General features: G+C 45.9%; 1 protein-coding gene across 4 annotated transcripts in view; it reads left to right on the plus strand.

Annotated features, from left to right (window-relative positions):
* The window catches only part of SMPD4 (sphingomyelin phosphodiesterase 4), a 641,449-nt gene that overhangs the window by 423,446 nt on the left and 191,709 nt on the right, over positions 1 to 26,294 (plus strand). For 3 of the 4 annotated variants that reach the window (XM_078667774.1, XM_078667775.1, XM_078667776.1), the window contains one exon: positions 22,546 to 22,635. The exons of the other annotated variant lie outside the window; for it this stretch is intronic. In XM_078667774.1, coding sequence (XP_078523900.1) covers positions 22,546 to 22,635 — 90 coding nt within the window. The remainder of the gene's footprint in view (positions 1 to 22,545; positions 22,636 to 26,294) is intronic. 4 annotated transcript variants of the gene reach the window in all.

Raw genomic sequence — 26,294 nt, forward strand, 5'->3', positions numbered from 1 at the left:
AAGACTGCCTTCCTTGTTGCCATCACCTCTGCTTGCAGAGTGAGTGAGCTTCAAGCTCTGTCCTCAAAACCTCCTTTTCTTGCTGTTCATCAAGACAAAGTAGTCCTTAGCACAATACCCTCTTTTCTTCCCAAAGTGGTTACCTCTTACCACATAGAAGAGACCATCACTTTGTCCACCTTCTTCCCACTTCCGCACCCTTCCAAGGAGGAGAAGAGACCCCATCGACTTGACCCAAAACGTGCACTGTCTTTCTGTCTAGACCACACGAAAGATTTCCGGGTGGACGATCAACTCTTTATTAGCTATGTGGGTGCCAAGAAAGGTCCGACTGTACAAAAACGCACCATCTCTCGATGGGTTGTCATAAGCATTAAAATCTGCTAATGCCTAGCAAAAAAGGAAGCTCCAGTGGGACTGCGTGCCCACTCAACCAGGGCTATGTCAGCTGCTACTGCCTTGGGGCATGGAGTCCCACTCCTTGACATCTGTCTGGCGGCCACGTGGGCATCCCTACACACGTTCACCAAACATTATTGCCTAGACAGCCAAGTCCGGAGAGACGGCTACTTTAGCTGTTCTGCTCTCCGAGATTTTCTGGTGTGAACTTAGTTCGCAGACCCACCTCCGGGGTTGGCATTGCTGGGGTATCTATTCTGAGGTGAGGAATCTATAACCAACAGACTCTTTCAGATAAAAAAGTTACTTACCTTTGGTAACTATGTATCTGTAAGAGACACATGTTAGTTATAGATTCCTTACCGCTCCACCCATCCTCCCCATTCCGCGAACTGACTTTTAGGGTTAGGGACTTCTGGGGCCCTGGTTATGTGCACCAGTGGTCAGTGTCTTGCATGGCACTGCGCTTCTGGCGTGGAAAGTCATGTCAGAATTGATGTCAGCGCGCAGGGCCGGTGTGTAAGTAGACACTGCGAAGTCAGTCCGGCTACCATGACACCAACTACTGAAGCGGAGTCGACCGACGTCACCTACCGACGCGCAGCGGTACTGCTAAAGAAAAATCTCCAGATCCAGTCTGATCTGGGGTAAGTCTAAGGTAAGGAATCTATAACTAACATATGTCTCTAACAGATACATTCAACGTCATTACATTTTGCTGTCAAAGATATTGGCGTCAAGAGCATCAGCCCTTACTTGCTTTCTGATTAAGGCGGTTTCGACCTCTACCTCCCATCGACTTCATGGACAGCGTGCCAAACACCCAAGCCCTGAAAGGTGTATGTCAAAGACAGCCCATCATTCGATGACAAAGACTACCCGTGGTATAAGATCCAAAATGCTGGTGATTTTAATGTCTAAACTGGAGTTGCTATCAACATTGGTAGGCCTTCATCTACAACGTAGTAAACTGAACAGTAATGGTAAAAAGTAATGGTTCTAAGCCCTGTAGAGACAGTCACAAACAAATGTCTATGACAGTTCCCCAACAAGTGGGCCTGAGGTGTCTAGGGTGAAGTCTTGACTCCATGGACTGCAGCGACTGCGTGTCAATGAACCGGAGGGCATCAGGGACTACTTGGCAAAACTTTACATCGCCAAGAATAAGAAGACCCCTCGCTGGGACCTCTCCAAGTCGCAGTCCATTTAAAAAACGAAGCACATGAAATTGAAGCGGGATTCCACCCCCTCATTGTGGAAGGCAAAATCCTCAACACAAAAGTAGCAACAGGGGGAGAAACCGTCAGGTGCCCCTCCCACTCAACAGACCATAAACAACAAAGGGCCTGACTTAACATGAGCACTTTCCATTAGATTTAAGACACTGTAGGGGTTTCTAACGTCTTTCAAATACTCCCTCACAAAGGTGCATATAGACCTAGCACAGGAATATAGAAGCTCTGCCCTATAAAAGAGAGATGCCTCTAACTGAGCAAAGGACTGCAGGAGAGAATTAAATCCTATAGATTAACATGGGACCTAACCTGTGGTCCAGGGAACCCTGGGGTCTGCGAGGCCTACTCAGGGAGTCCAGGACTGCCAACAAAACTAAATCATTTAAACAAATTAATAACATATATAAAGAAGCAAAATGTAAAACTGACATTTTGAAAATGTTCTGTAAATATGGAGGAATTTGAGATTGGAGACTAAAAATTAAGTTGGCATCCTCAGGATGATTCGTGGGAACAGTGCAGACACTTCAAACAGAATATAATATGGATAACTTGTGCCCTTAATTGATTTTAGAAAAGCTCCAACTTTCCCATTAAAATAAAAGTTGTAATCTGTTTTTTATATTTGTTTGTGTAAAATGTTTAATCATTTTTGTATTTGATGAATGCTTGGTTCTGTATAATTGTAGATTACTTTGCGGTTCCTATCCTCGAAATTGCTTACGCTTGGGTCCTCGGATTCCAGTGAGGACACAGTGAAGGTATCCAAATTCCAATAATAATTCAGAGGGAGTCCCCGGATTCCAGGAATGATTAAGTGGCGGTCCACAAAAGTCCAAAGTTAAGAACCACTGGACTAACTAACATTACATTCTAGAGGAGCATTTGTCAATGTATCGAACTATTCCTAAACATCTAGGTTAGACACTCATATAATCAATCGTCTTAGTTTATCTTTGGCTACAACTCTGGGTACACCTTACCTAAAGTAAACCAATGTATTTCTTAGTAATAGTAAGATTTATTGGCTACTATTCCTTTCAAAAGTAATCTTGCATAGTTGATTGTTAGTTTGTACAGGAATGTGGACCGCCCTGAAGTGGTTGAAGGAGTTAATCAATATGATTTACTTTTATGTGCAGTTCTACTTTTTCATTCCTTGCACTTGCTTGTGTGTTGGTGCATGTGTCTGGCATAACCTTTTTCTCCAGGTATTTCATAAGCGGTGTGAGAGCTTAGATTTACTGTAGATTTACTGTTGTGTAACTTAAGTTACCAACAACTTGTCAGAGTTTGCTTCTTAGACAGCTGTATACTCTCTAGTCACTCTTGATGCTGTCCAAATGTGCAATTCGTCTTGGTGCCTGAAAGCGGAAAAATCTGCATTTGTCTTCATCCCCACTGGTTCTCCTAGCCCTCAGTCCCTTTCCACAAACATTGCTCCGGTATACTGATTGCTAATTTTTGCAGGAGAAATTAATAGTTTGGAAGAAATTTACTCTAAGGAGATTGCACCAAGTGCGGACATTGCTGTGGAATCCCCCCATGATCAACCCTCTGACTTGGACCACAGCATTTTTTTAGACTTCAAGTGCTGTTGATAAACACGAAGGGAAAGAGTAGTGATACCTCTGATGAAATAATGAGTGATAGATGTAGACACATTTTGAAGGTGAGAAAATTAAAAAATAACAGAGTTGAAAACTGCCTTTTGAGTTAATTGCTCCATATTGAGAAGCATCTTAGTACCAAGGATAATCCTGAATAAATATACTACCCACAGGAGACAGCAAATGTATGCATCATTTATCAACTTCGCTTGCACTTTTGACTATGTGGATCAAAATGTATTAACGGCTAAAACCATTTGGTGGTGGAAGACGTCTCATTGTGATTATTATTTATAAAGGGCCTGCCCAAATTCTGAGATGTCTTTATCAGCTACCCAAGGCTCTGGCTGATTCATAACCGAACCTGATATTTTAGAAGTAGGAAAGGAAATAGAGGGCTGTCTTAGTTTCTTGGCCTATCAGAAGTTACATTTAGCAAGATAGTAGGCCTTGTGTAGGTATCTCCAGAGGGGCTGAGTCAAAGTTTAAAAGTCTGTCAGAGAGCAAAGCTTTCAGGAGACCCTGAACTCCTGGCCAGGGTCCCCCTCTCCGCCCAAGCAGCTCCGACGTAGCCTCACACACCTCTCTCCTGGTAGGTGTTCGAGGCCCTCCTCCACCCACAGGCTCCTCCCTGCACCTCATCCTCGTGGTCCAGTGGGAGAGCCTTGCTCTTCTGCTGGTCCACTTCTGTCTGTCTGCCTTTGTTGTGCCCTTTTTCTGTTGTGGTGTCTTTTCCTGTCTTTACTGCTTTTTTCACTGTCTTACTGCTTTTTCACTGTAATTTCACTGTAAAAAAACAACGAAGGGCAGAACGAAGAGAAAACAGACAAAAGTCTGTATTCTCTTCTTTCTGCCCTTCATTGTTTTGTGTGCCTTTGTTCTCATCCATGCCCGTTCTCGCTGTACTTTTTCCCGCCACTGCACCCCCGCGGCCCCTCCCCCCTGCCGTTCTCACGTCCCCCTCCCAGCTGTGCTTCCCTCCCACCTGCCCTGTTTAATGCCGGCCGATGCGCTACCGCGCGCAGTGGGCACACAGCTGGTGCACCAAAGGCAAGCCCGTCTATGCCCTACCGCAACCAGCGCCAGGAACCCTATATCTCCCACCATCTATCGCTACAACGCAGCCACCCTTCTCGCACTCGACCCAGGCAGGAACGACTGCCAGCGGGCCACGCAGAGCACCAACCACGGACAGTTCTCCTGCCGCCATACCTGCACCACTGCACGCACCCCCATGGCCACACCCCACGCACCGAACAGCAACACCACTGAAGCCCTGAATTACATCCTCCTCAACGTGCGCTCCCTGCACAGACACGCTGTGGATCTGGAACCTCCTCGATACCCTCTCACCAGATGCCGCCTTCTTCCCAGAAACCTGGACAAACGCCTCCTCCGCCCCCGACATCACCATTGCTAACTGATACAAGATCCAGAAGAAGGACTGCCCCAACCACCCAGGGGGAGGACTCGCCATGGTACACAAGAGCTCCCTCCGACTCTCCACCTCCACCATCAGCGACTCCTTCTCCACCACCGAACACATGCCCTTCCAGATTCAGACTAGCCCTAGAACCACACTTCATGGCACCCTCGCCTACAGATCCCCGGACCTTGCGCTCCGGACACCACCGCCATCGCCGACCTCATCGCCCCCCACACCATCACCTCCATGGACTACATACTCTTCAGAGACATGAACTTCCACCTCTGCAATCCCAGCAACCCCAACTCCACCACCCTCCTGGACAACCTCGCCAACATTGGACTGAAACAGCTAGTCACCACACCTACCCACAAGGCAGGACACAACCTGGATCCCATCTCGCAGGAAGTAACAACATCCACTTCAGCCACACCACGCAACCCCCATGGACAGACCACCACTGCGTACACTTGCACATTGACAAACCCACGCCGCCCAAACCTGCACCGCGCCCCCCCTCCAAGAAACTGGAGCAAAGTCACAGAGGATAAGCTCAACTCCACCCTCAACCGAGACCACCCGGATCCACACCAACCTCGCAGCCAAGGAACTCCACAAATGGATCTCCAACTGTGCCCCAGGAAGGCCACATGGTTCACCGCCGATCTCCAAGAATCCAGACGTACCTACAGATGCCTCGAGAAGAACTGTAGATACAGCAAAACGTCTGAAGATCGCACCACCTACAAGAACGCCATGACGTAACACCCCCAACGTATCAGATCCATCATAAAGGACCTTCATCCAAAACAAGATCCTCGCCAACGCCAGCAACTCGATGGAACTCTTCAGCATCATCCAGAAATTCACCAGGCCCCCCAGCGAAACCGCAGACATCACCCCTTCTCAGGACCTCAGCAACAAGCTCGGATCCTACTTCCATCTGAAAATCAAGGACATCTACGACAATTTCAATGACAAGATGCCTGACCCCGAAACCACATCCTCCTCCAGCAACGCCAGCCTGCCCACCCTCTCCTCTTAGACCCCAGTCACCACCAAAGACACCACCTCAACCATGAAAAGCCTCCAGTCAAGAGCCCCTATGGACCCCTGCCTGCCACACATCTTCCACAGAGCCGCCACGCTACACAACTACAACACACAATCAACGCCACCCTCAATACCGGTATCTATCCCGACGACTGGAAATGCACAGAAGTCAGACCAATGCTCAAGAAGCCCTCAGCAGATCCCATGGACCTCAAGAACTACCGGCCCGTCTCCCTCCTCCGGTTCGTGGCCAAAGTCGCTGAGAAGACCGCAAATGCCCATCTGACAAGATTCATCGAAGAAAACACCATCCTTGACCCCTCCCAATCCGGATTCTGCAGCAACCACAGAACCGAGACCGTTCTACTCGCCGCCACAGACATCAGCACGCTCCTCGACCAAGGACACACTGCGGCCCTGATACTACTCGACCACTCCGCAGCGTTTCACACCGTCTCCCACCGCCAGACTCCACAACGCCGGAATACAGGGAACCGCCCTAGACAGGATCCACTCCATCCTCACTGGCAGAACCCAAAGAATCAGACTGCCACCCTTCCTCTCCGAACCGACGGAAATCAACTGCGGAGTACCCCAAGGATCGTCGCTCAGCCCCACACTCTTCAACATCAACATATCCCCCCTCGCTGCCATCATCAGACAGCACGGACTCAGCATAGTATCCTACGCCGACGACACCCAGCTCATCCTCTCCCTCACCAAGTACCCCATCACCACTGGGCTGAAATTCCAGGAAGGCTTGAAGAATGTCACATCTTGGATGAGCAGCAGCTGCCTGAACCTCAACTTGGAGAAGACAGAGGTCCTCGTGCTTGGACCCTCCTCCTCTGCATGGGACAACACCTGGTGGTCCACCGCCCTCGACAGCCCACCCACCCCCACGGATCACGGCCGTAACCTTGGCATCGTACTCAACTAGTCCCTCTCCATGACCAGACAGGTCAATGCCGTCGCCTCCAGCTGCTTCAACACCCTCCGCATCCTCCGAAAGCCCATCAAATGGATCCCCTCCAAATCCAGGAAGACCGTAACCCACAAACTCATAACCAGCAGACTGGACCACGCAAACTCCAGACCATACAGAACACCGCAGCCAGACTCTTTCTCAGCATCCCTCGACACTAGCATATCACCCAGCACCTGCGGAATCCCCACTGGCTCCCCATAGTAAAGAGAATCACATTCAAGATTCTCACCCACGCCTACAAATGCCTTCACAACACCGGACCCAAATACCTCAATGAGAGAATCCCCTTCCACGTACCCAAGCGAAACCTCCGATCCACCGAACTCGCCCTCGCTGAAATCCCACGGATCTGCAGAGCCAAAACAGGGGGAAGAGCTTTCGCCTACATCGCGGCCAAGACCTGGAACGAGCTCCTGATCGACATCAGATGTGCGCCCTCCCTGAACATCTTCAGAAAGACACTCAAGACCCGGCTCTTCGACTGAACGGAGCTGCTTACCCCTTCTCACCCCCAGCACTTTGAGACCCTCATGGGTGAGTAGTGTGCTGTGCGCTTACAATTCCCCTGATTGATTGATTAATTGATTCAATCACCTGTGGGTTGTTGCAAGGGTGAGGCTGCAGTGATAATTTCGCCTCATTAAGTCCATTGTTAGATTATCTTCCGCCGTTTAGTTCGGACATTTGTTCTTCTACTCTGTTTCAACTCAGTCGTGCTATAGCTTTCTAGGCCTATACCTACGTCTCATTGGTATTGTTTGTAATCGCGGTCCTGTTTTACTCCTTTCGGTTCCATTCGACGACTTTACCTTTGTCGGGTCAATTCACATCGACTGTGGCCTCTTGCAGGCTTTTCTCCTTTTGGGTGCTGATTTCATTGGGCGTTCCACCCGCATCATGTCCACTCGGTGATGAAACGGACTCCTTTTCGATTTTGTCCTCAGTGTCACGCAAAGTTTCCTCACACCAACCATCATCAGGTGTTTAATCTGTGCCTCTCCCCCGAGCACGACGAGGCCACCTGCGAGATGTGCCGCACCTTCAGGTCCAAGAAGACATGACCGTTGGGCTCAAGGTCTTGAGATGTCTCGAAGGAGCGTGAATGAGACGCCAGACCTCCAGGAACCCAAGGACCTCTAGGAACATCTACAGGCACAAGCAAACCACCATAAAGGGTCAACAGACCGTCCCAAAGAGACTTAAAACAGTTGCTGGGCCACAGTGCCTTTGAGAAGTGGTTGGCGATGACTGCCTGTTTCATAGTCGACCACTACTGACTTGAGTCAACCTTCAGAGCCGAAACCTTCGGCATCGAAACACCACCCGATATCTGAACCAAAGCCAGCTGCTTTGGAGTCTCAAACTTTGGCACAGAAAATGTCGGCGTCCGAGCTCAAAACTCTTCGCCTAAACAAATCCATTCTCTCCGAGCACTTTCACATGGTCACTCTTCAAGATACCATCCCATTGTTACAGCAAAGCGACTTCATGGTTGCACTTAACCTCAAGGATGCCTACTTTCATATTCCTATTCACCCGGCACATCAACAAATATCTAAGGCTTCTAATGAATTGACAGCATTTCCAGTTCAAAGCGTTCTCATTCGGGGTCATCAAAACAGATAACATGACAGCCATGTATTATTTACAATTCCAAGTGGGCACCAAGTTGCTGCAACTTTCCCATTTAGCACACCATTTGGAAGTGGTCTCTCGGATACAACATTCACCTGTTAGCGGAGTATCTCCTGGGGGTTGATAACGACTCTTCGGCTGTGCTTAGCAGGAGGCACCAACAAGTCCACTAGTGGGAACTGCACACACAAGTCCTACTCTACAACTTCCACGCAACCACAAATAGAACTCTTCACCACAGCAGAAAATGCCAAATGCCCAAACTTCGCCTCCAGGTCCCCTCGCCCACAATCCTAGGGCAACGAATTATGATGACTCGAAAGACTATCTGCACACATCCGAGCCAACCAGTACATGGCGGACTTATGCTAAGCATGTGAATTTACATGCCACGAATAGATGCTTAATGGGTAAGTAACATTTTCCTTCTCTTTCCAGCCTCAATTATGTTCTTATTAATGTAAAGTTAGGAATCAGAAATTTTTATTTTATAGGAAATCTTTAAGTCCTATTACCTTTTGTATTAAATTGTGTTGTTTGCTGTCTTGAACATTAAATTGATCACGTATTAGCCACATTGTCACAGTTTTTAGTGTTTTCTTTCTTATTGCATATTTCTTAAATTAATGATCAGTTAGTATATTTTTGTAATCAATTTGGTTTTTAAGATCGCTAGACTGGAATTTATTTTATTCTTTCTATTCTCTTTGGAGGTTCAGATTGTTATTGTATATGTCGTTTATTTGTTTAAATACGCAATGTTTTCCTACTACTCTTACTAACAATATTTGGAGGGTATATTTAATTCCTACCTTTATTTTAAATATTCAAATAGCGGTTCCTACTTCTGACCTGTAAGGAGCCCTAAAACATGTTGCCTTTTTTCGCATTCAGTGGTTCTACTCCAGTAACTCTGGGGCAGTCACATCGGACCAATAGTGCTGAGAGATGGAATAAACCTGTCAACTGTGTCCAGTAGTCAAGGACAAAAGCATGCTGGCTGGTCACGATCGTTTCATGCCTTCAAATCATTCAATTTCTGTGCCCTGCCTAAACAGGACATTATTATTCTACCTGTTTTGAGTCTCAAACAACTGTACTTTGGTGCTTCCATGTTGTTTACTTGCCCCTTCTAGAAAGATTAATCATTGGTGGAGCTGTAAACTGAGCAAATAGTTCCTGCTATATTTACAGTTTCAGAAAATGAGTTCAGAATTACTTGATAGGTGACATTGCTTGGTTTGCGTAGGGATGGAGGAGTAAGTTATTGTGATAGGAGAGGCAAGCAGTCTAAAGAGAAATGTTTGGAGTAATGGGATTATAGTCAGGTACCCCAACCACACACCCAGGGGAAACCGGGCCCCAGTAATGGACCCGTGAGCATAAGGAGCCCTATTCGTTCACAATATTAAAAAAACATTTATTAGCAGCTCAGACATCTTTCTGTGCTTCAGAGAACAGTCCTCGCAAAGTTTGTGGCAAGGAACATGTGTGTTAATACCACCCCTCTTCTCATCTGAAGCATGCCAGACCCAAGAAAATTAACAGACCATGCCAGAAATGTGTTAGCATTGGTTGTGCTGATTGGATGAGTCATCATTGGCAGTTGGAGACTGACAGATGCAGTGTAAAAATGGTTTGGGGGTGGAGGGGTGATGTAATCGGAGATAAAGGGTCAAGGAAGCCATATAGACAGTTAAGATGATTTAATTGAAGTACAGAGTAGAAGCTGGTGTTACCATCAAAGGCTCAGGAGCAACTGGCAGACAGAGAATGCAGGGAACACCAAGTTGTATCATGACATCAGCAAAGTTAGAATGTTCTCATTTAAAGAGAAATGCAAGCAATAACAAAATAAGAGAATACAACATATCCTCTATCCTTCCAATCAAAAGTAAAAACAAAACAAAGGAAAGAAAAAAAAACAATAAACTAAGAGAACATATGCACACACTTTCCATACACAAACTTAATGGCACACAAAATCTTGAAGATGTCTGGGTTGCCTTCTGATCCTATGTGGCAAAATACGGGTGTCACTACCAATGGTGTTCTCTTTTACATTTTGTTTGTCAGGAATCGAATGCGACTGTAGTTCGCCACAATTTTCACTTTTCGCTTTCTTGTAGAGGGCAACCCTCCTCAAATTCCAGTGTTCACCGTTAAAAAGTGTCACAAATTTGTCATGGACTGACTTAATTTTGAATAGGCCTCTAAACTTGGTTAGACCCAAACCTACACGACTAGGTTTAACTTTTACCCAATCATTCACTGCCAATCTTTTCTCATTCAACCTATCACAAACCTTAGATTGCCCCAGTATTGGAACTTTCATAGATTCCCATGCTTTGTATCATTCCCCGTCGTCGGACTGGGAGTCTCGGTAATAAAAAATATCATAGTAGTAGGTACAAAAGAGAAAGAAAGGCCTAGGCCTCATTCCCTTTTGTAACATATCAGCCTCTTTTTGTAAAAGAGACCAAACTCTAGGCGTCAGCCAATCAGAAGAGCCTCACCCTTAGAACCTTCCTGAAGGAACCTCAGAGCCTCAGATTTTCTACCGCACGTTGTGCTAGGGAGTCTCCATTGAGCTCTGCTCTATTTCTACTCTTTTAAACCCATTTCTACAGATATTTCTTCAGGATTTTCTTCAGTTTGTCTTCAGGACACTCTTCTTCTTCAAGATGTCTGAGGTTGAGAAGAAAAAAGCCCTTTTCAAGCCCTGTTCCACCTGTGGGAAGAAAAGGCTGTTTGTGGAAGACAAACACAAAGATTACATCTACTGCCTGTATCCAGATCACAGGGCAGAGGAATGTAAGATTTGTCGCACTCTCTCCACCAAGACCTTGAGAGATCGTGCTGGAAGGCTACTTACATGGTTGCAGAAGCAGAAGGAAAGGAAACATGGAGTTTCCAGTGATGAGGAGGATTCGGTGTCTTGTGCTTCCTCTAAAAGGTCAGTGAAAAGGGGTAGAGGTTCCCCATCTTCCTCTGTGGAGCGCCCCTCTAAGGCTTCAAAGAAGACCCCCAGGGACTCTGATGGCCGGGGTTCAGGAGGTTCCCCCCACCGCAGTGGGTCGGGCAAGGCAGAACTGGTTTCGCCTCCTAAGGGTGAGAAGACAGACCCAGCCTTCAAAAGACCCTCTTCACACTCTTCAGAGAGGAGTTCCAAGTCCTCTACGACGAAGACTTCGTCGACGGTGGCTCCGTCGACGACAAAACTGAAAACCAAGATCCAATTGGTCCCGTCGACGGGCTCGTCGACGGGAACGTCGACGACGAAGGCTTCGTCGTCAGTTAAGAAGACCTCGACGACGGCGGCGTCGACGGGAAGTATGCCGACGACATCGTCGACGACGGCGAAGACATCGTCGACGAAGAAACCATCGTCGTCGACGACAGTGTCGACGAAGGCAGTACCGACGACGACGTCGTCGACGACGGTCATGTCGTCGACGAGTGCTTCGACGACGACAACAATTTCTACATCGACGGCGGGCTCGTCGTCGGTGGCGTCGACGACGACATCTACTATTCCTATCTCGTCGACGAGGATTTCACCAGCGTCGACGGCCCAACCAACGATACTGGCTGCAGAGAGGAGGGTAACAATCTCTCTCACAAAGATCACGCCAGAAATGACATCCCCAAGGAGGGTGACTTCATTACCCCCAACGACGTTGCTAGACCAGGACTACTCTGAGGGAGACGGTCAGGATAGCTTTGAGTATGCAAATAGCCCATCTCAGCTTCTCATTAAAAGTCAAGAGACGGACTCAGAGGGGGCATATGAACAAGGTGGAGATTACTACCCACAAACAGACCACTTAATGGACTGTGAATCACAAGGCATGGTTTCAGTACCGACGTCCTTCCTGCATGACCTGCACAAGATGTTGCATGACTATAAGTCCAAGGCCGAGCGTCCAGCACCGAGGAGGTCTTCTCCGTCAACACCAGTGAAGGACAACTCTTCAAGTGTCCCTCAAACACACCCAGTGCAAACTCCTCCTCGACCACAGCGGCCAGTACCCCAGACTGCGTCTGGAACAGCGGAGGATCCGGATGAGGATCATGATAATGATACGGATGCGTCATCTGGTGATAATCAGGACACGGATCAGGAAGGGGATGAATACAACGACTACATCATCCCGGATCCAGCGTCGCCCCACCAGGACCTCGGTGACTCTCCTCCTGTTGACATTGGCAGTTTTCACCAACTGATGGAACGTGCAGCCGGCCGATTTAAGTTGGTATTGCCTGCGGAAACCACAGACTGTTTCCTGTATGATTTTAAAGACACTCTCCGCAAGACTACGAGGTCCATTCCAATTGTGGAACATCTATGGAAGGAGGGTTTGAAATCCATGAAAAACCCAGCGACGGTGGTCCCTGTACTACCGCGCCTTGATAAAAAGTATAAAGCGCCGGATGATGCACCGGCTGCCCTGACAGGTCATCCCAAACCGGACTCTGTCATCTCCCAAGCGGCGCAAAGGAAGTCACGGAACCCTTCTGCTCCCTTGACAGCACCTCCTGACAAGGATGGACGACGGATGGATAACACAGGCAAGAGATTTTCATCCATTGCTAGCCTTCTGGTTCGCGCCGCCAATGCTTTGGCAATATTGGGACGATATGATCGCCAGTTATGGTGCGATATAGCTCCCTACTTGGATCAGCTTCCACCGGAAAGCGGGCCGGAAGCCAAGAAAACCTTGCAAGAGGGTGAAGCGGTCTCCATGGAGATAATAGATTGTGCCATGGACATTGCCACGACGTCCTTTAGGGCTTTGGCAGGAGCAGCAGTACTAAGACGCCAAGGGTGGCTAAAAGCGACTTGGTTTCGGCCAGAAATCCAAACCAAGGTTCTTGATCTACCTTTTGATGGCGAGGCACTCTTCGGCAAATTGATCGACGAAACGCTGCAAGACATCAAGAAGGACACGGAAACAGCTAGATCGCTGGGAACACTCCAGTACCGCAAAACTCCTTTTAGGGGCACAAGAGGCAGAGGTGGCACCTATAGAGGCGCATACCAACAACAGCGCTATTCTTCCAACAGCTCTGGGTACCAGCCGAATCGCCAGTCATTCCAACAAAGACAGGGCCAGTCCTCTGGTTATTCACAGCCTTACAACAAGGGCAAGCAAACTGCCCGTGGACGAGACTCGTCCAAACGCCAATAGCGGCCTGCTGGCTCTGCCTACTGCTCCCTCCTCCGTGAGATCATCAGTTGGAGGCAGGGTGTCAAAATTCCTTCTGAACTGGTCCCAAATTACATCGGACCGTTGGGTGCTCAATATCATCAGACGGGGACATACTTTGGAATTTACGGAGGTCCCTCCACCCAGACCCCCATCAGCCATCCCTTCCAAACATCTACATCTCCTGCGGCGAGAAGTACAACAAATGCTCCGCAAAGGAGCGATAGAGCCGGTCCCCTCCAATCAACAGGGCCACGGTTTCTATTCCAGGTTCTTCCTGGTGAGGAAAACGCAGGAGAAGTGGCGTCCCATCCTGGACCTCAGGGAGCTAAATGCCTATCTCATCTCCTTATCCTTCAGGATGGTATCCCTACAGGACGTTTTGAAAATGGTCAACCCGGGGGATTATATGGCCACGCTCGATCTGGAGGATGCGTACTTCCATATCCCGATTCACCCAGCGCACAGAAGGTTCCTACGCTTCACAGTAGCCAAGAGCCATTTTCAGTTCAGAGTCTTGCCGTTCGGCCTTCGCTCTGCTCCAAGGATTTTTACGAAGGTGCTGGCACCTGTAGCAGCATTTCTGCGCAAACACCACTTCCAGGTCTTCCCTTACCTGGACGATTGGTTACTAAAGGCCCCGACCAGAGCATTAGCGCAGGACGCGGTGCAGGCTTGCACCACTCTGTTCCAAAATCTGGGTCTCACCTTGAACATGGAGAAATCCACGCTGCAGCCGTCACGGACAGCGCGGTTCTTGGGAGCGCTGTTGGATTCGCGGCTCTCAAAGGCATTTCCTACTCGAGAAAGGGTACAGAAACTGCAAAGATTAGCAGGAAGCCTTCAAAGAAAAAAGTGTCTTTCTGTACGCAATTACAAGTCGCTGTTGGGGGTGATGTCATCTTGTATACCCCTGATCCCACACTGCAGGCTACGGATGCGCCCCCTTCAGGAGCAACTGGACCTCCAGTGGCAACAAGTGCAGGGATCGTTCGACGACAAAGTAACGGTCACTCGAGAAATGAAGGAGGCAGTGCTTTGGTGGTCGAATCCACAGAACTTATGCCAAGGTCTATCCTTCGCAAGCGTTCCATCACCTCACATACTGACGACGGATGCGTCATTGGAGGGATGGGGAGCAGTGATGCAGGACCTGCAAGTCAGCGGCCATTGGTCTCCAAGCGACCAAAAGTTACACATCAACCTGTTGGAGCTGAGAGCGATCAGGCTAGCCCTTCAAGCCTTTCTTCCGCGTCTCCAGGGTTCACAGGTGCTAGTCAGGACGGACAACACCACGGCTATGCATTATGTGAACAAGGAAGGAGGGACAAGGTCACTCCCCTTGTCGCGGGAAGCTCAACAGATTCTGGAATGGACTATTCTTCACGGAATTTCTCTAAAGGCAGAGCACTTACCAGGAGTGCTCAACGAGGGCGCAGACAGGCTGAGCAGGCTCGCCTCGGTCAGTCACGAGTGGGAGCTGAAACAACAAGTGATAGATCTACTCTTTCAAACCTGGGGCACACCGGAGGTGGACCTTTTTGCCACGCCGGCCAACAAAAAGTGCCTAGCCTACGCCAGCAGGTTCCATCACCAAGGCTCTTTGGGCAATGCCCTGTCGATAGCCTGGACGGGGAGATTTCTCTATGCATTTCCACCGATTCCCCTGCTTCCTCGTCTCCTCAGGAAGATGAAGACGGAACCATGCAAGCTCATCCTTATCGCCCCGGCATGGCCAAGACAATTTTGGTACACCGAGCTCCATCTGCTATCGCTAGTACCTCCGATAACGCTGCAGGTCGTTCCGGATCTCCTTACAATGTCCGAAGGACAAGTCTGGCATCCAGACCCGAGATCGTTGCACCTGACTGCATGGCTCCTGACCAGCGAGAATACATGAATGTTCCTCTTTCCAAGGAGGTCAAAGACATCCTCTCTCAGGCAAGGGCTCCGTCCACAAACAAAACATACAGACTAAAGTGGAAAAGGTTCTGTATCTGGTGCAAGAAGGAAAAGATTAATCCTTTCACGTCACAACCTCATCAGATCCTACCTTACCTACTCTCGCTAGCTAAGTCTAATCTGTCCCATTCTACTATCAAGGTTCATTTAGCGGCGATTTCGAGATTCAGAAGGTCTGATTCTGGTCCTTCGTTGTGGTCTGCAAGAATTGTCAAACAATTCCTCAAAGGCCTGTTCAGGGTCTATCCGCCAGTGCGATCTCCTCCTCCAGCATGGCATCTGAACTTAGTCCTGGCTCAACTAATGAAGGGACCTTTTGAGCCAATTCACCGCTCAGACCTAAAATTCTTATCATGGAAGTTAGCTTTACTCTTGGCCCTCACATCAGCGAGGCGAGTGGGGGAGATGCAAGCCTTAACTATCCAGGAACCGTTTTTGCAGTTCAAAAAGAACACTACCATCTTAAGGACGAACCCAAGGTTCATTCCCAAGGTTCCCACTGACTTTCACCTAAATGAGCCGGTCATTCTAAAGACATTTTTTCCAAACCCAGTCACTCCAGCAGAAAAGACATTGCATACTCTGGATTTGCAACGCTGTCTGAAGTTCTACATGGACCGCACCAAAGACTTTAGAAAATCTTCTCAATTGTTCATTGCTTTCGGCGGTCCAAACAAAGGTCTCCCGATGTCTAAACAGGGGATCTCGAGATGGATCTCAAGTGCCATTCTGCATTGCCACAAGTTAGCAGGAAAACCTCTAGTGGGCAAGATCCGTGCTCACTCGACGAGATCAGTGGCTTCTTCTACGGCCCTCTTTGCGGGGGTACATATCAAAGACATCTGCAGAGCTGCTACCTGGAGCAGCGTGCACACGTTCACTAAGCATTATTGCTTAGAGTCATTGCAACAGGATGATGCGGCTGTGGGCCAGGCTGTCCTGAGAAACCTCTTCAAGTGATGGGTGAGCTTTCCTTTCTATCCCACCTTCCATGGGTGACACATTTTGTATTTTTCTGACTAATGTTATGATATACTGCTATACAAAATGTGTTTATGATGCTTACTGCTTGCTATTCTGATACAAAGCATGGGAATCTATGAAAGTTCCAATACTGGGGCAAGAAAACAAGTTACTTACCTGTAACTTTGGTTCCCCAGTATTGGTAACTTTCATAGATTCCCATGCGCCCACCCACCTCCCCGGGGAAAGCTCAGCCTTCAGCAACTATGGTGTCTAGCACACTACGGCTACGAAAATCTGAGGCTCTGAGGTTCCTTCAGGAAGGTTCTAAGGGTGAGGCTCTTCTGATTGGCTGACGCCTAGAGTTTGGTCTCTTTTACAAAAAGAGGCTGATATGTTACAAAAGGGAATGAGGCCTAGGCCTTTCTTTCTCTTTTGTACCTACTACTATGATATTTTTTATTACCGAGACTCCCAGTCCGACGACGGGGAATGATACAAAGCATGGGAATCTATGAAAGTTACCAATACTGGGGAACCAAAGTTACAGGTAAGTAACTTGTTTTCTTCACCGCCACCCAAATCTGCCAATCCAATGCACTCTTTCATCCAAGCCGGAACTAGTTTGGTACCAGCTAAACATCCCCTCATCATGTCGAACTGAACTTAACTGGTAACACCGTTCGCCGTGGTCCTGTACGCCCAGACTAAGTCATTAACCATGTTTCTTACACAGCCACCAGAACTAAGAGCCATCTGGATGGCACCCTTCATCATTCTGTTAGCCCTCTCAACGATACCATTCCCCTGTGGATTGTATAGTGAGGTCCTGGTGTGAACAATACCACAAGCAACCAGAAATTTCACCATATCCTCAGAAACCAATTGGGTTCCATTGTCAGTAATCAGTCTAACAGGGTAGCCCTCTTCCCTGAAAACTCAGACAACAAGTTGATCGTGGATTTGGTCGTTATCTCTTTTGTAAATTTCACTACTAACCACTTAGAAGTTAGATCAGTCAAAACAAATCCGAACCTCATGTCCGGACTCAATGAGTAAAAAGGACCAATAAAATCTATACAAACAGTATGCCAGGCCAAATTTGGATTATCAATTTTCCCAAAATCGCTCTGACATCCAACCCTTAATCTCTTCTCACTCTCAAAGCACTCTGCGCACTTCTCAACCCACTCAGAGACCTGCTGGTCCATACCTGGCCACCAGAAGAACTCCCTAATTCTCCTCTTCGTAAGAGATTGCCCCAGTTGTCCCTTGTGTGCCATCTTAAAAAAAACAAACATTAATTCCTGAGGTGGAATGAATTTATCATCCTTCATGATAACATTTCCCTCAACGTCTAGAATTGACAAATCTTCTAAAATCTTCACTGAAGGACGTACAGCCAAAGGTAGGGTACTCTCTCTCCTAGAACCTTTCACAATCAAATCCCTCACACACCTTAACACCTCATCATTGGCCATACAAGAGTTCCATCTGTTCTTGTTGATAGCACCAGTGCAAATATCTCCCAATTCATCTATAGCTGCCACAGATTCTTCCGATTGCATAGCTTCAAAACCCAATTTGTCTACAACCTCCCAGGGTAAGGGGAGCCTAGACAAGCCATCCGCCTCACCATTCTTCCACCCAGGAATATATTCCATCCTATACAAGAACTCTTGAAGTCTAGCAGCTAATCTTGCCAACCTGGCTGACCCTTTTCCTGCACCACCCGGAGACAATAATTTGAGCAGCGGTTTATGATCTGTCAACATCCTAAACTCAAATCCCCACAAGTACATTCTAAAGTACTCGCACCCCCAAGCGGCTGCCAACGCCTCGCGTTCAATAATAGAATAATTTTTTTCTGAACTTGTAAGTGTCCTTGACGCAAAAGCTATTGTTCTCAACCCTGAATCATGCTCCTGCGCTAACACTGCACCAATACCAACAGCGCTGGCATCAACCGTCAACACCGACTTACGCTTAGTATCAAATGGGGTTAAAATTTTAGCTTCACATATCGCCTTCTTGATGTTAACAAAACACTCATCTTGCTCATTACCCCACACAAACTTGCACCCCTTCCTTAGTAACAACTTAATCTTCTCGGTCCTTGCGGCAAAATTCTCCACAAACTTCGTGTAGTATTCAATAAGACCGAGAAATTATCTTAACTGATCCTTGTCACAGGGTGCCGGTGCCTTCCTTATTGACTCCAAAAGATCCCTCTTTGGTCTCACACCACTTGTAGAGAGCGTGTAGCCCAAATACTCTACCTCCTCTACCGCAAATTTACACTTCTCCTTCCTTAAAGTTAGCCCTGATTGCTCCATCCTATTCAAGACCTCCTTCAAAATCTGATTGTGCTGCTCAATCGTTTCTCCAAACAACAGAACATCATCCTGAAAGTACACAACGTTACTTATCCCCTTCAAAACTGACCCCATCATCTTCTGAAAACCCCCTGCTGCCGACGCGAGACCAAAGGGCATACGAGTAAACTGGTAAACTCCTTCAGTAGTGATAAATGCAGTCAACGCCTTAGAATCTCTGTGCAACTTTATTTGATGGTACGCACTTCGTAAATCCAGTTTCGAAAAAAACTTACCACCCTTTAATGACAAAATCAATTTGTTGATATTAGGTAGTGGAAAGTTATCCACAATAATATTCTGATTAAGTGTGCGAAAATCCACACAGAATCTAAATTTGCCATCCGATTTGGTCGTGATCATGACTGGCGAAACCCAAGGTGAAATTTCAATCTGTTCAATCACGCCATGCTCAAGCATATCATCTAACATCTTCCTCACCTCTTGTCTTGCGATAAATGGCACTTTCCTTACTTTGTGCTGCATCGGAACTGCATCTTCTCCAAGCACAATTTTATGAACGTACCCTTTCAATTCACCAATGCGTTCAGCAAATAAGTTTGGCATACCTTCAACTATCATTTCAGCAGTCATCTCATCTACAATCATCACTTGCTGTCTTGCTCTAGGATCAATGACAATGTGAAGGTCATACTGGTGACCCCAGCCTAATATTGCAGGTCCAGAACTAGCAACGTAAACTTTCCCCTTAATAGATCGTCCCTGAAATCTAATCTCAGCTACCATGTACCCCAACAAATCAATACACTCTCCTTGGTATCCACAAGGATCGATGTCCTTAGGCAACAAAACGGTTCCCTCCCAATTCTCTTTGAATAAGGATTCTGGAACTATTGTCCAAAACGAACCAGGATCAACCATTAGTTCAACAACTTTGTTATTGATATTGAAGCTAGCTTTAGGCCTATTCTTCCTTCCAGGTTCCATCCGCAGCGCATTTACTTCACCTAAACATAATATTTTATCAGCACCTTCCACATTGTCTTGCACTCTAATCTCACGCTTCACTTCAACAATCGCCACTTTGTCATTATTTGTCGTTTTGCACATCCTCGAGAAGTGACCCCTCTTTCCACACTTCCTAAATTCTTTATCAATAGCAAAGCAACGCTTATAATCTGCACCATGATAGGTGCTGCCACACCTGTTACACATACTCACTTGATAGCTCCCTTTATCCCCACTGTTGTATCCTCCTGAATTCCTCTTTTCCATTTTGTCATTTGTCTCAAATCCCTTCTTGTTCATTATCGCAACTTCATTCTGTGCAACAGACGACACACTTAACCCACCCCCACTCTCTCTCTCGCAGTCTCCTTCTTCTCCATTTCTTTCATACACGCAGTAGATTCTTCAACAACCTTGGCTATGTCTACTGCGGCTTGTAGAGTGGGATTTTTTGCCGCCCAAAGTTTTTCCTGCATTTTCTTGTTTTTACATTGAACGATCATTTGGTCTCTGATCATCTCGTCCCTCATCTCTCCAAAATTGCACTTTAAAGAAAGTTCTCGTAATCTAGTCGCAAATTGATCAACAGACTCCTCCGCCCTCTGTGGCTGCGTATAAAACTTATGTCTCGCCATGACAATATTCACCTCATTAGAATATTGTTTCTTCATTCTTGCTTTAGCCTCAGTGTAAACGTTGGTAATAGGTCTACCATCTTGATTTAAACCCACTGGTAAGTACTTGAAAGCATGCTGTCCTTCTTTTCCAAGAACACTTAATAATAAAGCTTCTTTTCTTGTGGCGCTAAAGTCTTTACCATCCAGTGCTTCTATATAATTTTCAAAAATGTCAATCCATTCATCCCACTCTATGGGCGGTTCTCCACCTAACTGTAAAAACATAGGAGGTGCAATAACACTTGGGTTCTCTATGTTCCTCTTTTTTTTTTTTTTATTATACTCTTGCCTTATGCACTTCCTCCTCTGTAGGTAACAGATGCGGTGTTTGCAGTGAAGACTTTTCCAATCACAGAAACAACTTAACGGAACAGTTCACAAATGTCTTTCTTTAAAATTACTCACAAATGTATATCCTCTTCATACGAATTCTTCCGAATATAATAGAAAAGTGTTGGACTGATCGGCACGGTACACTTGTTCAAGTAAAAGGCAAATTCTCACTCGTTCGTCTTGCGGTTGCTAAGAGACGAGTTCAGCGTACAAAATGGCCGCCACGTTAGTTTACGCTCCACGCATGCGTATTCCTCTTCTTACGTGAAGGCGTGCCGCGTCTTAGACTGACGTCAGTAAGAATGAAGACAAACCAGTCGTCAGTTCATGGAATCCAACATAGGCTCGCGAAGGAAAATACGTGAGTAGTTTCAAATGACGCTAAGGTATACAACAACAGTTTAAACCTGTGAAATCACGTCAAGTCTTCTGTCAATACTTTATTTCCATTTTCTTCAAGTAAAAAGTTAACTTTCTCATTAAAGGAAATAGGTGAGCTTACCGCTCCACTCCGTGATTTGAGTTCAGTTTAACAAGCCGAATTCTGCGCTCTGTTCACCGATTAACTGCTCCGTAGTTTCTGTTCTGTTTTACAAGTCAAAATTCGCCACACTATTCCGCAGTTCACTGTAAGTTCTTCTCCGCTTTACTTTTCTTAAATTCAACACTGTTGTACGTGATGTGAATTCACCACTCTGTTCCACCGCATGGGTTCTTTTCCACCAGTCGAGTTTTATATACATAAACTCACTCTGTATTCTACTTGCTCCAAAAGCCAATCATCGCCATCTGATGTAATCGGAGATAAAGGGTCAAGGAAGCCATATAGATAGTTAAGATGATTTAATTGAAGTACAGAGTAGAAGCTGGTGTTCCCATCAAAGGCTCAGGAGCAACTGGCAGACAGAGAATGCAGGAACACCAAGTTGTATCATGACATCAGCAAAGTTAGAATGTTCTCATTTAAAGAGAAATGCAAGCAATAACAAAATAAGAGAATACAACAAGGGGGTTGCTCAGGAAACTGCCATTGGTGTTGTGGGTTCAGTTAGGGACTTGGACGTGCTGGACTGTGTGTTGCTTCTCCAACAATGAGATTGGTCTGAAAGTACCTATACTGCAGGTTGACCCTGACTATAGCACAAAGCTTGTGAACTGTTTCATTCCTATTGCCTACTGTTTATTCCTTTTCACAGCTGTAGCTATTACATTTCAAGCCAAGCCCCACAGCATTATTTGATGCAAATATCCATTAACGGAGCCGTCTGGACTTCAGTTTCCAATATGTCTGGGGGGGGTTGTTTGTGTGTGTATATCCATCCTAGAGTGACACACCCTATTGAAGTCCTAGCGCTTTTCACTCAAGGGAGCCAATATGGTCCCAATATCAGATCCTCCAGCTGAAACCCTTTCTCTGCAGCAAAAGAAACTTTTTAACATGAAACTTCACAGTAAATGGGTTGACAGGTTCCATCCAAATGCAGAGTTGTCCGGATCATCCTAGTTAAAGACGTACGAAGTGGGGATGATATATGTATGTGTGTCGGCCAGTGAATATGACTTCTATCTGATGTTGCCATATGTTGTCATTGTTCTTTTGTTTTTCTCCCATCCGTAGCCTCATTCTCAATATCTTTTTCTCTTTTGCTCCTTTTTTCTCCCCATTTCCTTCTCTCCCCACCCTTCCCCTGGTTTCTGTTTGTCTCTCAGCTGGAGGTTCTTCACTACCGCCTCAGTGTCTCCAATGTACACCACGGTAGTCTTGGCCAGCCTGGCTACCCAGCCCTCCGTGCATACCAAGTATTACATCTTTCCATTTGTGTTCTCATTTTGTTTTGTCCCATCGCTCCATCCCATGGCCTGCAGTGTGTGTACGCTCTGAATCAAACCTGCATGCAAAAGGCTTAGTCCTTTAAGAGTACTTTGGGTCTTCCGCATTACAGGCATAGGAGGAAATTTGAGGGTGTTGAGGTGGCAGTGGCATTGAAGGATCCTATTTCAGGATGTGCTGTAGACAAGAATATAGGTGTGGATCCGAGGTTGCTTTGTCAAGAAAACTCAGCATAAAGAGAAGTGCAGGTCAATGGTAAATCATTGAAACCTGGGAAAGTAAAACCTGTGCTGTGATCTGCATTGCACTTAATGACCATTGGTAGCTGATCTGTCAAAAAGGACTTTTGCTCTTCAATCAAACTTGATGCATGAACTCAGGAATTGCAGCTGTTATACGGAAGGCTGGTAGTTTTTTCGTACAGCTTTGTGTGAATTAGTTTAATTTTCCATGGCGCTTTGCACAAATCAATCAACTTACCAGAGAGGTTCTGTCCACTTGGCATATTGATTAAAATGTCATTAAGCCCTCTGTCTCAGGTGTGCACGTTTGTACAAACTGATGGCTGTTGCTTAGCCTAGGAGCCACTGAGAAAAATGGTTGGTGACCTCAGACTGGGCTTTAGACCACCACTTTTAAAGGCGATGCAACAACAGATTCTGTGTAATTGTCATAATTGTCATTTTATTAATATTTGCTACAGAACACTATTATGCTGTTGGCTGGGTTGAAATTATTGTAACATCTGTTCTTCTGTCTTTGCATTGCAAGTTTGTGCTTACATAGATTCTTCTGTCACATTTATTCTCGGTTGCCACAAATGCATGAGGAGGAGAACAAAATTGTTTTCCTTTTTTCAGATTTTGGGGAAGAGGGAGCCTGCATGGTGATAATGGCAGCAGTAGCCTAAATATTTTTGCATGGTGGATGTTATTTTATGTTTGTGTGTGTTAAGGTTTTGTTCTTGGATTATTTGGCACAATGCCTAATAATATGTGAGTTGTTTGCAGTTTGTTTTCTGGTATGGAATAGATTAACCAAGGAAGAAGAGTAATCAATTCCCAAATATTTTGCCAGTTATAAAGAGCAAACGTAATGACTAACAAGATGCATAGGTTCATGTCCGTATGAGCTCCACTTACTGGTGGAGAAGGTGTTGGCAATGCAAGGCAGCCACAATAGCATTCACCAGTGAAACCCTCTGCCGTTACCACACTGCAGGCCAGTACTTCTTTGCCAGTTGCATAGCACCACTGTTCCTTTTGGCATGACATGAGCCAGCCTATTGATTTGAACAGTTGTGTTTTTGTGACTCTTGCATGCAAAATTGATCCGTCCCGGGATCCTGTTGTCCTGTTTTGTTATGTTTGCTGCTCTCGGATTGTTCTCTTTTACTGAACCATCTGGCTGTTTTACTATAGACCTCTGCTTGGCTATGCGATGCAAGCACTCATGACTGCTATAGTGCTGTATCTTCCTGACGCTCTAATGACTGCAGAATCGTATTGCCTTGCTGCTTTGCTATTGACTACATGATCTCAATTTTCCAGCGACTGTTATGTGCTTTGCATCTCGTTGCATCGACCTAGTGCAGCTCTGATACTGTTCTCTATTGCAATAGACCACACAATTCTAACACTGTTGTATTGTTTATCAGTGGTTCCATCTCTGGTGCAGATTGCTATAAGGTTCTGTCAGTTTTCAGTTCTTCCTCTTAAAATCTATGGATGTGGCTTTGCTGGCTCCTGAAAATACTTGCGGGTGAATTGGATGAATTGGTATTGACCTGCCTGCTTTAAAGTTCTTTCTGGATACGAGTTGAGCCAGCTTCACCTCTGCCTAGACTTTTTGTCTACCTTTGCCTTATGCTTGCTTCCAATGAAATTGTAATGATTGTTTTGCATTTTTGCATTTACTGTAATTGTTGCTGATGTTTCAGACTTCGCTCTATCTACTTGTGGAATAGGACCAACTACCGCCTTTCTTACTCTGTTTGAATTTAAAGCCGTTAGGATTGCCCTGTGTCTGACATTTACAAAGCCCATGCCTGAGCTTAAGCCTTAGATTGCACAGATGTAATAGTTATTGACCAACACTGCTCGCTTGGGTTGAGCATATCGTAAACTCACACATTTTGAAAACAGTGTTTTCTACTGATATTAATCCGCTATTTCCACAAGTTACATACTTTGTACGCTCCCAGTGTTTAGAAGAGAACTATCCTTTCGGAGATGCAGTGTAGGCTCACAACTTTAACTGGGTCAGTAAGAGAAGTTCAAACAGCCTCACACCTTGGACAAAGGAGGTTGGCTTCACATTATACCGACTGGACATTCATGCACCATACTCCTTGACGTAAACAGATTTGATAGATCTGCTGCTCTGCTGCTTTGGAGTACCAGTAAGTTTTTTTTTTTAATCTAGTCCTTGTTCTCACCTAGCTAAATCTACGTACTTTAGCTTTTCTGTAATCATGAATCCCAATATCCAACAAGATTTCTGTTCCCTGTAACTCAACTTTGTCCTGCATTGCACTTTGATTTGTACAATCGTGGGTGTAAACCACACATACACAAAACTGTTCTTAATCCCTGCTATTCAGTTTCCTTCCTCCATCCACCGCTTTTTCAATTCAACTTTCAACGTCTTCTGAAACATTTTTTTGCTACTTTCATAAGTTGTGCATTTCCAGCACATTTGGGGGTAATCAAACCTGCATACTCTAAAGTATTCAAGTATTTGATACCATTAACACTCTTTGAAGAACTGGAAGAGTTTTAATTTTAATGAAGTATATTTCTGCCTGAATAACTTGCATTGCCAAACTAATGGTTCTGCTGTTTGAGGCCCATTCTAATAACTTACTTGAGCTTTTTGAATATGTACCCGTAGAGGGTTTTCTCCTTAACAGATGGTAAAAGTATTATTCAGCTTATGCTTAAATTATAGTCTGTACCGTTGCTGATTTCTGTTAAGAACAAAGATTGTGTGGGCTCTTCCATTGAACATATAAACTATTTCTCAGATTGCACCGATCCTTCCTAATCCGATAGTCGATCGGTCTATCGGGTTGCAGAGATCTTTTAGACTTAGCTCTCTAGCCACAAACTGTCTTCTATCTCGTTTCTTCCCAACACTTTATCTAAACCCACATTATAGGCAGCAGCCCTATATCTAGTCTCCAACCCTCCAGTTTACACAATTGTTTCTGTACACTAACTTTAGACAGGACTATGTCTCAGGATGCACATATTGTACTGGCCCACACCACAGACAATACAGTTGTGTCTTGTATCAGATATTTTACATGCTTACACTTCAGACAGCATCAGCACAACTTAGGGTGCAAAGTTTTTTTATTTTCTGACTTTGGGTAGTAGTGCAGCTCACAGGTTCCACTGACCTTACATGCCTCCATGTTTGATAGTAAACGGCCCAATCACGTTGTACAAATTTAACACACCAGCACCCTAGAGGTAAGAGCTGTTTTTTTGCTAACAAGAATGCTCTTAACAGGTGTCTAAGGCCACAGAGTTATCACTTGTACTGATTTTTTTGTATTTTTATTAAATAGATGCCGTACACGCAGACATAGGTTGCTGTTCAGAAGGTTACTCAAATCCATTTA

This window comes from Lissotriton helveticus, chromosome 11, assembly GCF_964261635.1.
Source record: "Lissotriton helveticus chromosome 11, aLisHel1.1, whole genome shotgun sequence".
Classification (NCBI taxonomy): Eukaryota; Metazoa; Chordata; class Amphibia; order Caudata; family Salamandridae; genus Lissotriton; species Lissotriton helveticus.